A 21,581-nucleotide genomic window follows, 5' to 3' on the forward strand; every position below is an offset into this window, starting at 1 on the left:
GGAGAACAGAAAGACAGTAAACTAGGAAATGGTGAGGAAGAGGTGTAGGGAAGAGAAACAGTGGTAGCTGGATGTATCAATGAGGTGGGTGCACAGGGAAAAGCAGAGCAAGTGTGGCGGAGACAAGCACAAAGCTTCCTCTAATCAGTTTTGAGTCACAGATTGGTGAAGATGATTTTACCCTATTTTCTCCAAACTACATTAGTGAAACAATCCAGGCACAGGGAGGGGACAACATGCCCTAGTTAACGACCTCATGTTGATGTGAAATGCAATAGCAGCAGTATCTTGGGAAGGCAGAAAACCAACAGTGTGATGAAATAATGAATGTCTTTCGAGATCGCTCGGCTTATGCAGCAGGTAAAGAATTGATGCGCTGTTTTTGTTCAGAACAGTTTTAGGCCAGCTTCTGGTTTTCTTTCTGACAACTACTTGTAAAAGGCTCTCGACCTTTTTATTCCATTGAGGTCGAATGCTCAGTTCAAGTTGTGGTGCAGTTTGCAGTTTTGTTGTTTTTATAGATTGCACAAAGCGGCATGGCCAGTCCACTTCATCTTGCAGTGTGTATCTGCCAGCAACCCTTCTGCTAATATCATCTCCGTAAGACAATGCTCCGTTTAGGAAAAAACTTAAACTCTCCAATTCAAATGTATTAAATAAACAACAAATGACGTGCTGGGGATTATTTGGTTACGAAATTATGGGTATTTGCAGAAAGACAAACATTGGCAAAGCCATCAGGTGTGCATTGTATGTGCCAGCGTAAGTAAACACAGACATTCACAATTGCTGCTTGTGTGTTTCATGCAGTAATGCAATAACGTTAGAAATTCTGACTTTGCAAAGCTGGCGAAAAGAAATGAAAAAGGTTTGCTTTCTATGTAGAATGCTCACAGAAGATAAAGAAATGATTGCGACAGTGATGACTGAGTGTGAATTGCAACAGAAGGACGTCTTGGAAGGCTGCAGGATACACTAAACAGCTGCAAGTGGTGAGGAGTCATAATCCTCAGGTGGAGCCAAAGTCAAATGTTAGACTTGACAACCTTGCATCCCTTTTGCTGTTCTGCTTTTGTTTGCCGTAGGACCATGGGCACTTTACTACTGCTAACCAGTGCTAAAGTGCATATGCTCTTGCCCCTAAAACATGGTAACATTGGTGTATCCACAGTTGCCATATATAATTTACTTATAAGTCCCTAGTAAAGTGCACTATATGTGTCCAGGGCCTGTAAATTAAATGTTAATGTTGAGCCTTCAGCACTGATTGTGTCACCCACTGAAGTAGCCCTTTAAACATGTCTCAGGCGTGCAAAGCCTGTATGTGCATTTTCACTGATCTGTCAACTTGGCATTTAAAACCCCTTGCCAAGCTTTACACATAAGACACCCCTAAGGTAGGTACAAGGGGGCCCACAGGGCATGGTGCGGTGTAAGTAAAAGTCAGGATATATACTTTTTAGTCTTACATGTCCTGGTATTGAAAAACCCCCAAAAGTAGGTTTTCACTACAGTGAGGCATACACCTCTCAAAGGATAACATTGGTGATTCTTTAATACATTTATCAAGTGTAATTCCTGATTGAGAAGGCAAAGGACAGTCATGTTTGGTACCTATGGATTGTAATAATAAATCCTCCTTAATGGTAAAGTGGGATTTATGATTACAAATTTCAAAATGCTGCTTTTAGAAAATTGTTATTTTTCTCCTCTTAAGCCCTGTATGCCTGCAACCTGCCTCCAAAGCACGACTGGGTTGGGTGGCTGCTGGGCTTTGTGCATTCCCTTTCGACAGTCACACACAAAGGAAGCTGAAGTGTTCCATTTACAGCGTGATGGCCCATCATCAGACTGATGGGCCTTCCTGAGCTAGATGGGAGGGAGGAGATGACACTTGCACTTGACTAGGGCTTTGCCTGTTCCCACACAAAGAACTGCATAACCTCATGTAGTGTGTCTGGAGCTATGGCAGGAATGGGAGAACCTGTGTGCACCCCAAAACCCGTCTTTAAAGTCACCCCCACTTCAAAGGCACCACTGAGTATAAGAAACTACCAAATCAGTACACTTCTGGACCTGAGGATACTCTGCCAAAAAGAAGGACTGCTGTGCTGCTGAAGGGACTGTCATTCTGCTATAAGATTGCTGGACTTTGCTGGACTCCTGCTTTGCTGTGCCAACCTTGCTTTCTGCTGCCTCTTTGACTACAAGAGAGAGGGACTGGACCTGAATCTCTACATCCCCAGAACCAAGTGACTCCAAGGGCTTGCTGTCTTCTTTCCTGTTCTTCTGCAGTTTAAGTGATATCAGAGACTGCCTGGAACTCTCCTACAGCACCTGGACTCGGCCACCTGTGAGTCCTGCCCTGCCAAGTGGTGCCAATGCAGTCCTCAGCCCTTGGAAGTGGATTCTGCAGCTGTGTTCTGAAAAAACCCATGCATTACCATCACTTCAGTAATCGGAACCGCTGCATCTCTCTGTGACGCTGACGCATCACTGCTGAGGATGAGGACTTCACCCCACTGATTACGCAGCTCACGATCAATGCATCACCATCAGCCCCGGCTCATCACATTCGCATTGCTGGCTGTGTGGCTTGATGCTGAACCACTTTTATTGCAAAGGGTTCTACCCCACACCTTGAGGACCTTGCATCAACAATTGCGTGGCTGACGATGACGCATCCCCCTGACTGCTCTAATTAGAACTCATGCATCGCTTTCGCTTTGGCCCTCCTGCCTCTCACCTTGGATCTTCGACATTGAAGCAACCCTCTACACAAGGTGCTCTTTCAATGAGACGAGATCGGTCCTTGTAGCCTGCCTGCGCTCCATTGTGGTCGGCCTAAACATTTGGATTTTCCCCAGCCTAGCATGACCAGATAGCAACTGTTGGTGCTGTAAGTTTCTAAGCACTGCAATTGCAGATATTCTTTAAAAATTCATGTCTTGACTTCTATTTATTGGATTTTTGTCATTGTGGTCTTGTTTAGTTCAATAATGTAAGATCAATTGTATTTTTCTAACTTCGTGTGAATTATTTTTGTGTGGTGTTTTCAATGTTTTACTGTTTTGAGTGTTCCACAAATACTTTACACTGTGCCTTTTAAGCTAAGCCTGACTGCTCTGTTTCAAGCTACCAGAGGGTGAGCACATTTCATTTAGGGTGTGTATCGGACTTACCCTGACTAGAGTGGTGGTCCCTACTTGGACAGGGTGCATACCTCTGCCAACTAGAAACCCCATTTTTAACACCCAGTGAATATAAATTTTAAAGAATTGGTACCAAAACGTCCTGCCGAAAATGGCACTGTCAAGCCTGACTTAAAACGGTTCCCAAAAAAAGAATAAATATTTCCAGCTCCATATAACGTAGACCAATTTACACATTCTAAGGGCTACAGAAAAGAAAAATAAGTGTTTACATTTAATACCATAATATATAGGCCTAATCCTCTGCCTATTTGCCTAATATATTTTATATGTATATTCAAATTGGTGCAATGCCACTATGCTCTATTTCGCAACTGCAAATGTGCGATGCTTGAGTATCTTTTAATGAGGTATTTTATGTCATATAAAATAAGACTTTTCAGAATCGCATTTACTACATTGAAATGAAGCAGACAGATTGTGACTAACGATTCACTCCGACTTTCAGATGTGCAACAAAATAAATCACTGTTGCTTCATTGCTGCACAGTGCAAAACAGTTATTAGCTATGGACTGGAGACTGGAATCTGCTTGTTCTGTTAAGAAACAGTCTTCTTTTCCATTACATCTTCTGCTGTGCTCTTTTTATATTTTTTCCTGAGAGACCTCTTAAAATTCAATCTTGAAAGTTTACTACTCAAAATCTAACATTAAAATTGAAATATGAATATTTAAAACATGAATTACCATTTTGATAGCAATGTGCAAAATGGATCTCCTGCCAAAAAGTAATAGCTAAAGTAATATAAAAGAAACTTGTTTTTAATTTCATTTTTTTCATTTTGTCAGTACTATATCTATTTTCTTCTTCAGCTTTACAGCAATATCTCTTGTGAGGAAAGGGACACCTATTCAGTGTATCATTTCTGTGATACATAGGTTGGGCACACCAAACAAACTCAAATTTTTTGAATTAGCACGCATAAGGAACTTGCGGGCCAAAACTCTAAAATACAATATACGGGCTAGATGTACAAGGAACTGGCACAGCGCAGCGCTGTGCCAAACTTGGCAGCACCACACTGCGTCAGTTCTGAAGTGCAGGGATGCGCTGTATTTGCAAAAATACGGTGCACCCCTGTGTTTCCCCTAGTGCTGCCAGCACCAACGCAGGCATCCTTGCACCAAAGTGCAAGGGTGTCTGTGATGAAGAGTGATTGTGTATGTGCAGCTGAAAATATCCAAATGGGAAAATGGCTACTAAAAAACAAAAGCTCTCTCCACACTGCCTGTGGTCTGGAGAGCAAAGGGTACATTAATGCTTAATTCTCCAAAAATAGATCAAGCAAGGTTCAGTAAAGCAAGTAAAATCATATTTAAAGTTTGCCCCCAAAGTGCAATCACAGTAAAGCTGCTGGCAAATACCTAAGTTACATTCGATTTCAAAACAGCATGGCCTTCAACTGCCAAGTGGACTGCCCAACCCCATTAACTGACATTAAAGAATGCCCCATGTCTATATTACCATGCACTTCAGTAATGATGTCAGTCATACTGACATTTCCCATTTTATTTTGAATTCTTGCATTTGTATTTATTTACTATTTATGGAGCACAGTTCTCCACATGTAGATGCATGGCTTAATTTCCTGCTCTTCACCCCTTACTTCCAGCTGTGACTTGCCCTTAAGCTATCCTCACAGTACTAAAGAGTATAGTGAATTAGTAGGAAATGCTGATATGAGATACTTGTATTATACCATTATGTTTTTCTGTTTGCTGTTTATCCGTTATGTACCTTCAAATGATGCCTGTACACACACACAAACTCCTATGTAAAATATTCGGCTGGCTCAGGTTCATGCAACTTAAAATTGCAATAATTGAAGGTGTAAGCAAAGCTGCTCTTAGAGTGGATAGATCCTGGTCTTTGATGCTTCTCAGATTTTACACATTCTGTTCTTCCTCTAAGTGCAATGTATCAGGCCATTCATTTTCAGCCAGGAGCATTGTAAATAAATAGGACAATGAGAACATTTTTCATCAGAATAGAGTTTTATGCATAAGACAGAAGGTCCTATTTGGAACTTGGAAGGAACTGACAATCCTTCAAAGCACGAAGGAAACAATATTTTTACAAACAGGTAGCACATGCCTAATCTCAAGACAACGAGATCTCTTGGAGCACTTTAAGCTCTACAATGTACTCAGCTAGTTAGTCATGTACTCAGCTAGTTAGTCACTTCTCTAGAGAATTTACTTTGACTTGAAAATGGCCTTTCCTCAACCAATTGTAAAACAGGATTTTTAATCAGCCTTGTAGCCATGGAATTTCTTTTGTGATCAAAAAGTATGGGTTTAAAAAAAGGTCTGCCATTTGGTGAGAAAAAGTTTTTGTAACAAATGTTTAATTATAAAATTCTTAAGAATCTGCTGAAATCTGTTTTCAACCTCACTGTTGATTAAATTTAGGAAAAACATACTTTTGTAAAATAATGTCAAGAATTTGTGAAAACAAATCTGAGTAAAGAATGACATTACTACAAAGATCACAAAATGATTTTGCTACTCTACATAATAGCTATGAAAATGAAAACATATAGAGCTATATGCGCTAGATGCATGAAAAATTTATTTCAAATTAATGGTCACATTACCGACCTATGTGCTAATATGGCAATTCATACAATTCCAAATCATACTGGTCGCAATATGACCTGCCTCATAAATATTAATGAGGCGTGCTGTAAATTGCAATTCTCTGTTATTGGAGGCCTTAACAGAGAGTTTAGACTGCTGGAATCAGCAGACCACCAAGTCTGTGTTCGCCTTTAAATAAACCAAACATATTTTTTTAATACAGTCCATTTTCTTAAAGGAAACGGGGCTGTGTTTAAAAGAAAAAGTGTATTTTATGTTTTTTCTTTGTTTGACAGTTGGCAGTGGTCCCTGGGACCACTGCTTATTCTCCATCAAGCTTTTTTTATTTCACAAAGGAGAAGGCATCCCCAGGGGACCCCATTCCGTTTGCCACTGAGATACCATTGTATTTGAAGTTTATGTAACCTTTTAATGTTTTGCCATTAGTTTTCACTCGTAAAACATGTATACGTAGCACACTGATTCAATATTTAGAAGGTATTCCGACAACATGTCCCTAACAGAGACCGAATAGGTGTCCATTCACAATTCAATTTTAGGAGTCAGATAACCCTTTCCGACACCCAAAATGTGATTTGTACATCTGGAAAGGCATTTCTACAGTCACGAACACAGGATGGGGGGCTTTTGCAGCCGTTGGTCCCTACCTAGTCAATGAATTTCAGTTCAGCAAGGAAATCATAACTTTGACCTTCAAATGACCATGAGACTTGAGGCACTGTAGTTATTTTTAAAATACAATTTGTAAGACAGCGCCTCTAAGTTTAAGTTTCATTGTTTATACCCTGCTGTCTATATAAATACACTTTTCTTAAGAATCATGTTTTTAAACTTAGGAAAAGATTCTGGTACTCACTTGATAAGGTTCCAAATGGGTTTTTATTGCTCCTGTCTCCTTAGCTTCAGCAAATTCATCATAGAAAGAGTTCCCTTCTGATTCCACTGTGATTGTCAGGACGGCGTCGTATGCCTCCAGTAGTTTGCTGTTGTTATCAAGAACGTAGAACGAATGGTTTTTGTAAGGAAGACTGTAAAGCAAAGTGTCGTATGGCACAAAGACATATCTTCCATCTGTGAGTCCCATTTCTTGGGCTTTTGTAAGAAGGGTGGCCTGTTCTTCCCCGCCAATGAGTACAGAATGCATGCACATAATAATAACTAAAACACAAAAATTATATGTAAGGTTACACATTTTCATTCTGCAAGAAAGTAAAAAGAAATACAAAATATATTGGAAAATCTACCCTAAAAGACAAATGAGTCAACTATTTCATATCTATGTACTTACCAATATTAACGAAGTTTTTTATTTTTGTCAATTTATGCAATTCTATTATTCTCTAAGTTGGATAAAGGAAGTTTACAAACTGAAACCCTAAAACTGGCCTAAATATCAAATTCCAATTAATCACATTAATAGACACATTAGTATATCATGTATGTGCTCAGCAGAGAATTGCTGTGTGTTTTAGAATACATACTGACCTTATGGGGTGGCAGATTGTGTGGCAAAAGCAGTATGCAACATCTAACGTTTATATTATCCCTTGTATGTGCTAGAATTATGTCCTATAATTCACAATAATTTCCACTGTTAACCACTGGTAGCCATGTAATGCACAATGACTACTTATCAGGTTTATGTGCGTCAGTCAGTACCAGCAATACAATCAGCAAGATTAGATTTAAGAGATTAAAGTTAAAAGAGAATGAAAAAAGTTGGCACAGACTACTGAACTGGATAAAAAAGCAACAATCTGCATTCATCGATAGAATCAAGAAACAAAGCATCCTTCCCAAGTCATTGTCAATGTTTCAACTTCAAGATTATTTTACTCATCTACTTCAGGGTATGTAGGCATATCACCTTCAGTCAATTACACAGTAAAACAATACTTAGCCTTAAAGCAGCTGGATGGGAAATTCCAAAACCCATTAATGCTGACCTGACAAGGAAGAAAGGCTGATCAACTTTGATAAACTGCAGGAAAATGACAAAGATCTGTCTTGCAATCCTTTACGATAAGCACATTCAAGAGAACTATTGTATGTGAGGTTGGGAATCTACTGTATAAGGAAGTACATTTACTTTGCTATGCTTAGAGCATTCTTCTAGAGGGTAGAGAAGGGAAGACACAGAGTGTATGGGTTGGATGACAAGAGACAAGGTACTATTTATTAAATTTGGACAGGGATGAGAGGTCATGTTATGCATGGCTCCCTCATTAGTCATCTGCCCTTGTGCAGCAGTTAATAGCATGGGCAGATGATTTGGGAGCCACACATCCATTATAGGTGGGTAAAATGTGAATTACGGATCTAGTTTCTGAGTGACATTGTAGATAACTCAAGTTCTGCCCTTGTTGTACATTTGATGCCACCCAGAATCCCTTGGTGTAAAAACATCCCCATAATTTACTATTGCCCACCCATAATTCTAAATATAATGGACTGAACCCTGCAATTTCTTATGTAAAACCTTGTCTCTCATTTCCTTATAACAGGTGACTTGTGACATCTATAGTCACCTATTATAATGAAATGACGCAGCTGCGTTCTGACCTCACAATGCCTGTTGGCAGAGCCAGCAGCCAAGGATAATTGAAGGTCACAGACCATAAATACATTTACAGTTCAAATAAGAAAATGTGTGGTGGCTTTTCTTTCTTATAATATGTTGAGTTAAAAAGAAAAAGTTATCAGTAGAAAGGAGATATTTAGATCAACAGGTTTATTTGTTGCCATGTCATAGGTCATTAATATAAAGATAGAATCCCTGCATGTTTATACACAATATGATCTACAGCATTTTCCTAAAAATGAATACATTAAACTGATTCTTATATTTTTAATTGCTAACTGCTGTTTTAATGCGTCTAATTTCGTGTACAGATCCAGAATTTATTCTTCATGTCTGCAGTGAACATGCAAGAGCAAAACCAAGGATTTGTTCTATGGAATGGACAACGGTGTGCCCAGGTATTTTTAGGAATGAAATACCCTCTGCTGTAGCTTAAAAGGATATTACAAGATACCATGAACCTTCACGACCTTATAAAGGTATAATCTGGTCATGGAACTCCTTTTATATAAATCTATCATCTTCTATCTATCTATGACATATATATGTGTATAGATATAGATAGACCTAGATAGATATAGATCTAAAAAGACATATAGATTCAAATACACACTTCACATATATTACCTACTGGTGGTCGCCATTAGGTAGTTGTAGTTAAGACCTAGTTTCCATACAAAAAGCGTTTTTTGACTTGGTTATATATATGGCGCAGTTTGGCAAATCTTTATGAAATTTTCCCAAAAAAACTGTCAAGATGGGTCTTGTTGTGCAGGGAATGTTTTGGGGTGATCCATCAAGCGGAGGCCTAGTAAAATGGGGATCAATAAAACTGTGTTTCCCATGTTAATTTCCATAGAGGTTTCAGACACAACTGGAACCGCTAGACAGAATTACATTAAAATTGACAGAAAGGTAGTTCTTGGTTCTGAAAGCACCCTTTTCATTATTTGGTGTAAATTCATTCAGTATCTTTTTATATATTAAGGGGTAAAAATATAGATATCTGGAGCAGTGCCTCACCGAGATCTCATGCTGAGACCTGATTGGCTGCCAACACTTCAACCAGGAAGTGTTGGCAACCATTTTGGGACTTGGCTTCAGCTGAATCCCAAAAAGAAATGCTAAAAAAACGAAAGGGGATCAGGGTAGAAATACCTTTACCCCTTAGCCTTGGTTCTGGGGATCCCACCAGGGCCAAAATGTATTGTTATTATTTTTGCCCCTTGGTGGACCAGGTCCAGGGGGCATCTGTTTTTATAAATAAGGGGGGGCATGGGCCCCCCTCCTGAGGGTGTTAAAAACCCCAGGACCTACCATATTTAATAAATATACTGGAGGGTCGTGTGCACCCCCCCTCCTAAGCCCCCCCTCCTAGGCCCTGGGGATCACCACCTCCCTGGGCTACATATACAAAATTGGTAGGGGGGCACACGAACCCCTTGAGCCCCAGGGACCACCACATCCCAGGGGCTACATTTAATAAATGCGTGGGGGAGACTCGTGGCCCCCCTGGGGCCTGGGAACCAGCATATCCCAGGGCTACATATAAAAAATTGGTAGGTGGGCCACGCGGTCCCCCCAGTCCCGGGGACCACCACCTCGCCAGGGCCAATTAGATTTTTTTAAACATAAAAGAGGGGCCGTATATGACCCTGAGAACCACCACCTCTCTGGGGCCAGCCCATGTAGTACAAAGGAGGGGGGCCATGTGGCTTCCCTCCTGGAGTCATATATAGCCCTCGGGACAGCCACCCCCAGGGCCGTCTCCTGCTAGCTCCCAAGGTGCCCACCTTCGGGAGATAGCTGTTTGCTTTTCCTTGTCCGGAGCTGTGACAGCTCCCAACAAGCAAAAGCAAACAATCCACTTCTAACAAGCAGGAGCTGTGAAAATGCTCCCACTTGCTGGAAGCGGAGTTTTCATTGATTTCCTTGCCCGCAGACATGCAGGCAGGGAAAGAGAGGAAGATATTGCTCCTGCATGCCTGGGGCTGCATTTCCGGCAGCTCCCTGGGTGCAGGAACAATGCCAACTCCCACAGGAGTCGGGGAGCCAGCTGGGACCATGGGGACCCCCCCTCGTGTTCCCCAACAAGAATACAAATATAACTTTTTTGAGGTGCAACTGCAGAGAAAACACACTTTGGTGTTTGCTCTGCAGTTGCACCTTGCTGGACTTTTTTGCTTATGCAGGGTCATCCCCAATCTTTTTGCCTCCTGCCTCCTACTTTTTCTGACCTGTTGCTGTTGGCTTTTGAACTCTGAGCACTTTACCACTGCTAACCAGTGCTAAAGTGCATATGCTCTCTGTGTAAATTGTATGTAATTGGTTTATCCATGATTGGCATATTTGATTTACTAGTAAGTCCGTAGTAAAGTCCACTAGAGGTGCCAGGGCCTGTAAATCAAATGCTACTAGTGGGCCTGCAGCACTGGTTGTGCCACCCACATAAGTAGCTCTGTGATCATGTCTCAGACCTGCCACTCCAGTGTCTGTGTGTGCAGTTGTAACTGTAAATTCGACTAAACCTTCCCTTTTCTTACATGTAAGGCACCCCTAAGGTAAGGCCCTAGGTAGCCCCAAGGGCAGGGTGTAGTGTATGGTTACGGTAGGACATATATTAATGTGTTTTATATGTCCTGACAGTGAAATATTGCTAAATTAGTTTTTCACTGTTGCAAGGCCTGTCCCTCTCATAGGTTAACATGGGGGCTACCTTTAAATCTGATTAAAGTGTAGATTCCCTTTGGGAGCGGATGGACATGTGGAGTTTGGGATCTCTGAGCTCACAATTTAAAAATACATTTTAGTAAAGTTGATTTTGAGATTGTGTGTTTGAAAATGCCACTTTTAGAAAGTGAGCCTTTTCTTGCTTATACCATTTCTGTGACTCTGCCTGTTTGTGGATTCCCTGTCTGGGTCAGTTTGACAGTTGGGCTGGTTGCACCTCACACTAGACAGTGACACAAAGGGAGCTGGGGTGTAGTCTGCATTTCCTGATGAGCCATCTGTGCTAGGAGGGAGGAGAGGAGTGGTCACTAACACCTGAAAGGGCTGTGCCTGTCCCCACACAATGCAGTCTCCGACCCCCTGGTGAGTGTCTGGGGCGTGGCCTGGGCTAGGCAGGATTTCACATTCAAAAGAGACTTTACTTTGAAGTAGGCCTTCTTCGAAGGAGAAATCGGGTATGAGAAGGACACCCAAAACCACAGACTTTAGATCACTTCTGGACATCAAGAGGAACCTCTGCCTGGAGAAGAGCTGAAGAGCTGAGGAGAAGTGCTGCCCTGTCTATGACTGTGCTTTGTGGAGCTATCCTGCAGTTGCTGCTTCTACCAGAGTAAGAGGGCAAAGACTGGACTTTGTGTGCCTTCCATCTTGTGAGGAAATCTCCAAGGGCTTGATTTAGAGCTTGCCTCCTGTTGTTTGAAGTCTCAGGGACAGCAAAGACTTCTCTCTGCCAGCACCTGGAGTCCCTGGAGAGACTCCTGATCTGACAAGTGGTGCCCTATCCAGTCCCTGGGCCCTTGAAAGGAAAGCTGGTGGAAATCCAAGGAAATCGACTTCGGACGACTTCGGACCGGCGCCGCTGCTGAATCCGGTGACGCCGCCTGCAACCGACTCCGTGATCTTCGCTGGAACACGACGACCTTTGCAGGCCCGACGCCACTGCAGCCCCACTGAAGTCCGCGAATCCGTGGAAGTCACGTACCATGTCATGACCGACACCACTCGAAGTGCGCGGATTCAATGTTTCGCACAAACACCGCGATCCCTGACTTCGCGCATGGACTTGTTTTCACTCTTCACCAAAGGTACTGTACTTGGGGGTCTACACGACTCCGTGTCCAGCGCCGCTGGTGTCGGCTTGATGGGAACGACTCTGTCACGACTCCGTGTTAACACCTCATCGAAGCATTGTGTGTTTCTAAGCGCTATTTTTGAGTTTAATCTTCAAAAATTCAGAACTTGACTTGTGTATGTCGGATTTTTGTTGTTTTGGTTTTGTTTTGTTTAGATAAATATTTCCTATTGTTCTAAACTGGTGTTGTGTCATTGTTTAGTGTTTTCATTCAGTTACTGTGTGTGTTGGTACAAATACTTTACACCTAGCACTCTGAAGTTAAGCCTACTGCTCTGCCAAGCTACCAAGGGGGTAAGCAGGGGTTAGCTGAGGGTGATTCTCTTTTACGCTGACTAGAGTGAGGGTCTTTGCTTGAAAAGGGGGTAACCTAACTGTCAACCAAAGACCCCATTTCTAACAAACTTCAAAACGTTATCTGGTGAAAACACTGGAGAAACAATCAAATTGCAAAATTACAGAGACAGAATGTCACTGGAGAAATTCCCTCAGTGTCCTTTAGCAGCTGTAGTGTAGTGTAGGAGATGCACCATACATTTTCCCAATGAGATCGCACTTGCTAATTACCAGTAGACAGAACTCCAATTGGGTGAATATTCTGCACAGAACAGTGGCCTCTTCTTTGAAAAATATGCAGTCTAGGATTCATTCTGGAATGTTGCTCATTTCACAGAAATCAAACCTCAACAGGAAGCACATACAGATATAAAAAAAGCAGGTGCCCAAGATCCACTTCTATAAATTACTAATCATCCTAATTTCTTGTGCATGGTCAAGGCAAAACAAGTGCTTGTTTTTTTAGCATTTACATCTTGAAAAGTTATCTGTAAACCTTGGTGGAGGGTGTTTGCATCCTTGTTTTTTTGAAGCGCAATATGTCATGTAGTGATTGTGTCGACGGAGTTCTTTGTTGTCATCTGCTGCTGAGACCAGAGATCATGTTCTCCCTTTTAAAAACTACAAGTATGAAAATGGCCTGGAAGCCCTGCCCTTTTGGCCCCACCCCATATAGATAAGTGTTATGCAACTTCTTCCTGACATTTTCCCAGGATGATGGACAGCTTACTAAAAGGACCCCCCAAGCGTGTTTCCCGCCAAGTTTGGAGATGCGCTGTTGATGCATAGGAATATGATCACACCTCCACCAAACAAAGAAGCACTTAATTAGTGGCGTGGGGTTGAATGGGTATAAGAGGTAGGACTCAGGGCCTGACCCTGCAGCCTAGGCCCTGTGTCCAACCCCCAATGCACAGCCAAAAGGCATGCGTGGCACAGGGTTGGGTGGTTATAGGGGGTTGGCCGCAGGACCCGGCTGCAGACCAGGCCTGCGGCCAACGAACGCTTATACACAGCCAAAGGCTGTGTGCAGCTGTGGTTGGATTAACGTAAAGTTATTAAAATTTCTTTACATTAAAAAACAGAAATTCACTGAAAAAAACAAAGATTACAGGGATGTTATAGTTAGGTAATAGAATTTAAAAAACACAGAAATTCAATTAATAAAGCAAAGGTTACAGGGACGTTATAGTTAGGTTCTGAATTTACTTGCATAAAATCACAGAAATTCAGCAGTTATAGTTAACTCCGTTATATGACACAAGCACGCATGCTAGAACCACGCATGCCTAACAATGTGGTCGGAACCACGACAGTGTCTTTACTGTGCATGTCTTTACCATGCATTCCTTTACAACAAAGTGCAATGTAAAAGCATGCTTAGCAAAGGAATATGTGGTAACAGCATGCGTGGTGGTGTTATACAACCCCCCTCTTAACAAAATAAACTACCCCAACCCCCCTCCTGCGCTGAGGCCTAAAACTACCCCACCACTAAAAACCACCCTCCCCAAAACCTGACTCCCCCATTCGCACCACTAGACTGCTCTCTGCCTTAACCACGCATATGCGTGGTTTAGGCATATGCGTGGTTAAGGCAGACATGCAGCCAGTTGTGGTTAAGACAAGCGTTGTTCCGCTTGAGGGCTAAACGTACATGTGGCTTAGCACGCATTGTTTAGTCTGCTACCTGGAAACTCAAGTTACTGTAACTCGCCTCCTAAGGTAACTATAGCTCGCACCCCCTGCCTTGCACAGCTATATTACATAATTGATGACACTTTCAATGGCATCATTCATATTATCACTGCAAGATTTGCAATAAAATGATTGATTTGAAAACTCTGTATGGCGGAGGCACGCGCTGCGTGTTGATCTGTAGCATTTATAGTACTGTTAATGTATTTCACGTGGCAGAGCTCTGGGTAATCTGGTGTTGTGACTTGGCAATACGGTGGTGAATTGTTGTGCGCGTGGAATTCTTGTTTTACTTTTATTTTGAAATTGAGTTTCATTTGCATTTCAATGATCTACAATGGCATGCTATTTTTTTCTATATAGATTTTTATGGATAGAGTTTTTTTGAGTAAAATAACTAAACTTTCACATTTGGAAACACAGTTTCAAATGAAATGCCTATCTGTTTCCAGCTCAGCTACACAGTTTGAAACAAAGCCTTCACTAGTTTGAAGTTTGGAAAATCTGGGCTGCTAAACTGATACTTCAACCTTTCAGATGTTGAAGTGCTTTGTTTAGATTCATTGAGGTTACAGGACATGTTCAGGTTGTTGGAAGCAAGCGAATGACGTGTATTTACAAAATAGGAATGAAATATAGTTAGTGCTACCGAAATGGGTTCTACAAGAAAGTTTCTTACACTCTGTAGTGGTGTGGTCACTCTGATCTTGTTTGCCCTTTTCATTGCACCTGGTCCGTTACACTGTGGGTTATCATATGTCTCCCGGGAGAGGGTGGGGGCACAGGTTGGGGGGATTGTGTCTTTCAGACGGCTATTACTCCATGCAAATTTGCTTTTAGGTTATGTGTGTGGTGGGAATGTGAAAGTAAGTGTTGTATGGTACCATGCACGGCCGGCATTAGGACGGTGTGAGCGGTGCGGCTGCACCGGGTGGTGACCTGTGTTGGGGGGCGCTGACCTCAGAGAGGGGTGTTATGTTTAACAATAACTTACTAAACTTGCGATTAAAAAGCACTTTCTGAAAAGTTCCTCGTGCATCCAGCTTTCTAAAAACAATTAAAATGTCAAGATACCTCTTGTGATTAATGTTCCTGCTAGGTAAAGAGATGGGAGTTTTGTCCAGCCTTTGACTCTGTATAAAGTAGCACAGAGGGTTACTATGCCTGCTGCAAAGACAGAACTATATTTTATGTGGATAGCAGAGTCGATTAGGAAAGCCAGCCTTTACAAGTGCTTTAAACCAAATGAATGTATGTGAAAGGGGGTCTATGGAGAGATGAGGGCCACATTTGCCGATGGTAATGAGTGAATCCGCGGAGGTAGTCATGGGGTGGGGGTGTCAAAAAAGACTGTTGCACAGGGCGCCACCAGCGCTAAAGCCGGCTCTGGTCCCATGTGTGACACAACACATTATGAGCATGTTGCTAAAAAGTGAATGTGTTATTCTGATCGTCTTTCTAGATAGGCGAATCTGTTAGGATAGACTTGCGTATGGACTTTAGTGAGCAGATCTAACCCTTGTATTACCTGTCATTCTGAGAAATACAGAGGTTGACACTAAATGACTTAAAATATTGTTTCTATTCGATCTGTAAAGGAGTATCCTATTGTGTGTCTGCGGCCACAGCATGGCCTATTAAATACCTGCAATATCTTGAACAGTATATGCCAAAGGTTTTCAATATTCTCTTTTGTCAGTTTGAAACCAATACTTGTTTGGGCAGCTCTAGAGTACAGATTATTATTTCTGCATGCTCCTCCGTTTGTATTCTCAATGAATGACTATAAAACGTATCTGTTTTTCAATGAATTGCTACAATAAGTGGAGTTTACTTTATGTCCCACAAGCATTATGTTTTGAGACAATGTGAAAAAATACTGGACTATCATAGGGCATGAGTTTCTACTTGTACCCCACCCATGCTGGAAGTCATTCATGCTTATCTTTTTCCTTTCTAACACACTGTTGTATTCTTATAGCCCAATTCTTTAAAGTGTGCAGAACCTAGGATCCTTATACTTCAGGCCTCAATGTCATTGTGAAATTAGGATTAAGTGCTTGGAAATGTTCCAGCTTCTTACGATGGATGCACTTGTGAGTGAGTAATCTAAAGTGCTGTGCAGTAAATTACCTACTTAAACTGATTCACCGAGAAGAGACGACTGAAACCCCCGGAGTCTAAATTCACACATACATACACTTAATAGCACACCATTCCTTACCATCTTACTTTTAGCTAATTTTAAAAATGAATGCATACAACCCTCGGCAAATCACAAAAGTCATGTTATGCACAGATTAACAAGTTTTTAGAGTTGTGACCTATAAGTCATCTTTACTACCATATTAAAACTCAGGTGTCCAGTATATTTCTGATTGTCAATTCTCTTTGTGTTTGTGTCAGAAATTGTGCTGTTTAAATCTCATAGATTTGAGTGCACACATATTATCCACCTAGCAAACATACACATATGTGTGTGCCAAGTGGTAACATATCTGCACTGGATGTATTCACGAAAGAGGTGAATGTAGATGGCCTGTTTTATGTGCAGAGGCTTATTCAATGCCAACTACCTTGACAACAAGCTCTTTATCTCTGGTTGCAGAAGAATGAGATGGTAACGCTTAGTCAGCCAAGGGTACATCAATAGATCTGCATTATATCCGTACCCACTCCACACCTATGCAAAGTGTCAGGCCACTGCCTGTGAAAGCAAACTGTTAGTGCTTGGAAGGAACCGTCTTGTTCTTTCATTCTATAGCATCAGCACTCGCCGACAGGTTATGGTGGAGCGAGGACACAGACTTGAATGAGCTGCCACACCGCCTAAACGGAGGAGGCAGCAGGTGGACAAAGGTAAACCAGTTTACGTATGGGTGTTATCAGCTCACCTTTTCAGCTTGGACCAAACAACAAAATACAACTTCGCTGAAAAGTCAATCAGCAATTCTGTGCGACTATAAATCCAAACAACGATACAGTATACAGGAAATACGATCCATACCACGTTACATTAGCAAGAAGCATGGGCGTAGGAAGTGTGGGGGATGCAAGGGATGTATCCCCTCCAGATTTTGGAGGGTGGGGGACACAGGGGACGAAGGTGGGGGGGACAAGGGGATAAAATAATTTCCCCTCTCACTCCTATTATTCAGAGGGCCATTAGCGCACAAAAGCACTACTTATAATAGCCCTGTACCGAACATCCTCCTATCTGATGGTAACAGAATGAAGGTGAGTCTGGAGGCCCCCTGTGCCCTCTGACCTTTTGTTTGGCCTGTTCACACCTGTGGGCATTAAGGGTGCTCATAAGAACAAAGGGCACGAGGAGGAGAAAAGAGTTTTGGATGATTACTGTCTGCATCACCTGCCGCCTTGCAGAGGAGCACTGCAGGATGCTGCAAGACAATGTGGAAGATCTAAAGAGGAAACAGAGTCCCACTCAGCCTGGTACCTGCAGGCTAGAAAGGAGACTCTGTGAAACACAGTATTTGTATTTGCCTAAGCTCACACCAGTTGGTGAAACAGTGAAGTCGAGATTGAGCCCAGATTTTACCTTTTCACACAACAATTTAGCTATTAGAAGGGTATATTTTTCTAACACGTATGTTTAATGTTTTGTTATCTGGATAATGAAGGGCTTGATTATAGCGTGGCTAACAGGGATAAGCCATATTTCATTTTGGCCGTTATGCCTAGCGTTATTATTTATGTTGTTGTTATCGTTACATACTTCAGCATATTGAAGTATATTATCTTTTCTCTGTCTTTTCTTCAGTCTACTCTGAAACAATCTACCCTATGCCACTGCACCCTACTCCACTTTTCTCCACTCTGTGCTACTCTACGCCACTGCAATCTATGCTGCACCACTCCACTCTACACCACTCTACTCTGCAGCACTCTACACTACGCGACTGCAATCTATGCTATTCTACTCTAACCATTGTACACTACACCCCTGCACTCTGCCAGTGCACTCTCCACCACTTTACTCAAAACCAATGCACTCTGTGCCACTGCGCTCTATGCCAATCTACTCTGCACCACAGCACTCTATTCCACTGTGTCCAATGCCACTGTACTCTGCGCCACAGCACTCTATGCCACTCTACAATACACCACTGTACTCTGCGACCCTCTAATCTGCAACATTGCACCCTCTGCCACTGAACCCCACGCCCCTCTACTCTGCACCACTGCACTCATTGTCACTGTACTCTGTCCCACTGCACTCTTTCTGCACCACTGCACTCTAATCTACTCTACACCACTCCACTGTAGGGCACTTCACTCTACTTTGAAATCATCTCCTCTATGCCACTGCAATCTACGCAACTCCACTGTATGCTATGCCAGTCCAATCTACCCTGCACCACTCCAATGTACCCTGCGCCGCTCCAATCTGCTCTGCACCGCTCTATGCTACTGCACTCTACATCACTATGCTCCACTCTGCAACAATCTACTCTTCACCACTATACTGTACTCTGCAGCAATCTACTCTATGCCACGGCACTCTATGCAACTCCGCTCTATGCTATGCCAGTCTAATCTACCCTGCACCACTCCAATGTACCCTGCGCTGCTCCAATCTGCTCTGCACCGCTCTATGCTACTGCACTCTACATCACTCTGCTCCACTCTGCAACAGTCTACTCTTCACCACTATACTGTACTCTGCAGCAATCTACTCTATGCCACGGCACTCTATGCAACTCCACTCTACACTATGCCAGTCTAATCTACCCTGCACCACTCCAATGTACCCTGCGCCACTCCAATCTGCTCTGCACCGGTCTATGCTATTGCACTCTACATCACTATGCTCGACTCTGCAACAATCTACTCTTCACCACTATACTGTACTCTGCAGCAATCTACTCCATGCCACGGCACTCTATGCAACTCTATTCTACTCTGCACCGTTGTACTCTAAGCCACTCTTCTCTACTCTGAATCACTCTACATCACTGCACTCTACACCAATGCATTCTATGCCACTCTACTATACACCACTGCCCTTTATGACACTCTACTCTGCAACACTGCACTCTGCCACTGAACTATACTCCTCTCTAGTCTGCACCATGGCACTCTACTCTGCACCGCTCAACTATATGCCACTCTCAATCAATCAATAGTTTATTTGGTCCAAATTTGGACCATTTGAAAAGTAAAAAGTAATATATATAAAAAGGACATTGACAATTAATACAGGAAAAAAGTTCGTAAAATTACATAAAAGGTTTCAAAAATAGTTAAGACAAGACTCACAAAATAGTCTCTGGATCCTACCCTATGCAAGACGCTAAATGCTAAAATAATACTAATCAGTTGTTAAAAGCATAAAAAGCATTTTAAAACGGGTTTATACAATAAAAATAAGACCTAAAAACTACATACAATAGCTCCTGTTAGCAAAAGTTAAAAAACCAACCAGTGGAAAATGATGCCCTAAGTTAATCAGTTCTATTGAATGAGTTGATCAAGTAGATTGCATCTTACCATTTGTAAACAGGGTGCTAGTTCGCTAACTTCTAGACTGTACTTCAACAGGTGGATTAAGATCTGTAGTGATCCTACTGCGGATTTTCCATGCTGCTGCCAAATATTTAGAAACAGAACTCACTATCAGCATGGAAGTATCATATTTACATATTCTATATGCACTGTTACGATTTTGTATTGACAGTGTTTTACACAGAGGGGTAATCCGCTTCCCTCGGGGGCATTTGTACAAAGGACAGAAAAATAGGACATGCTCAGAAGTTTCCTTGCATAGATGGCAGTTTGTGCATTTGTCAGATAAGGAACTATTGGTCGACCAGCAGGCCGTGAAGCTGTTGACTGCCAATGTTCCATATCTGAACTGAAGTAATAGAGAACGAGCACGGGCTGGTATAGGGAGATCCAGGAAGCTTTCAGGCAGAGGTTCGTGCTTTACCAGCAGGAACTCTGCTGTCAGCCGACCTAACCCATTTGAGCCGAGAGATTCCTCATGGATCTTTTCCCAATAACGGTCTTTGATCAAGCGTTTAGCGTTACCAGGAATCATCTCGGGATTCTCCCAATAATGGGATAGATTCAGTTTAACCCAAGCTGCTTTCATCTCCCTTAGCCATCGTACTTTTTCCAATCCATAGCAAGGTGGCAATAATTCTTTAACTGCTAACCTGAAAGGTTCGAGTTCATCCGTTTTCCATAGTCTGACCCAGTACAGAAGTGGTCTTAAGTATGCTGTGTCTTTAATACTATTTAGACCCAGGTCCAGTCTTAGGGGGAGCATCGGCGTACCCTTCCCTAGTCTAGATATGTGTCTAAGGAAATTATTTTCTTTAACTTGAAGAGTATCCATTTGTCTGTGAGATCCCCAAAAATCCACTCCATATAGGGCCGCGGCGCGGATTTGGACTTTGTATATTTCAGAGATGAGGGTCAGAGGGGGACTTGTTGCAGTGCTAGCTTTGCGTCCTATCACTCCACATCTTTGGCTGATTGTTAGTGCCCCTTTCCTTATAGCTGCATCCCAGCTGCCCTTATCGGATAGTCTGATGCCCAAATAATCGTATTCAATTACCCTCTCCAGAGGAATTGAATTTATCTTTATATTTGCTCTGAGCTTCTTGTTCGGGGGACTATATATCATGAGTTTAGTTTTCTTGAGATTTATGTCTAACCCGTAATCTCTGCAGAATACACCGAACTGATTAACCAGATTCTGGATTCCCATGGATGATTTGGACAGGAGGATAATGTCATCTGCATAAAGTAAGCATGGGACTTTGGTCCCGGCCAGCTTTGGGGAGTCATTAGTGCAATTTGCTAAATACTTAATACAATTATTAATATATAGAAGGAAAAGAGTTGGGGCCAAAACGCACCTCTGTCTGACTCCCCTCTCAATAGCAACTGGTTCTGTTAGGTCACCATTCTTGCCGCTCCTAATTTGAGCATAAGTATTCTCATGTAGTCGGATGATGAGTTTCAAAAGGCCATGTGGGTCACCCATATTGGCTAGTGTCAGCCATAGCTGGTTTCTTGGGACCAAGTCAAACGCAGCTCTAAGATCAATAAAAACTACAAAAAAGATTGCCACCTCCTACTTCCACAGTCTTCCATTTTATTGTTAGGAATCTTAGCACCTGATCTATGGTACTAACTGCTGGCCTAAACCCTGCTTGCAAATCAGAAATAGCATTGGTTTCCAGAATCCATTCTTCTAGACAGGACAAAATTTGCTTTGCAAAAAGTTTTTGGAAGTTGTTGATTAAGGAGATTGGGCGG

General features: G+C 42.2%; 1 protein-coding gene across 2 annotated transcripts in view; it reads right to left on the reverse strand.

Moving 5' to 3' along the window:
- LOC138249793 (retinal guanylyl cyclase 2-like) overlaps positions 1 to 21,581 on the reverse strand; it is a 361,038-nt gene that overhangs the window by 251,164 nt on the left and 88,293 nt on the right. For both annotated transcript variants that reach the window (XM_069203899.1, XM_069203897.1), the window contains exon 3: positions 6,671 to 6,972. In XM_069203899.1, coding sequence (XP_069060000.1) covers positions 6,671 to 6,972 — 302 coding nt within the window. The remainder of the gene's footprint in view (positions 1 to 6,670; positions 6,973 to 21,581) is intronic.

Source organism: Pleurodeles waltl, chromosome 8, assembly GCF_031143425.1.
Source record: "Pleurodeles waltl isolate 20211129_DDA chromosome 8, aPleWal1.hap1.20221129, whole genome shotgun sequence".
NCBI classification, from domain to species: domain Eukaryota; kingdom Metazoa; phylum Chordata; class Amphibia; order Caudata; family Salamandridae; genus Pleurodeles; species Pleurodeles waltl.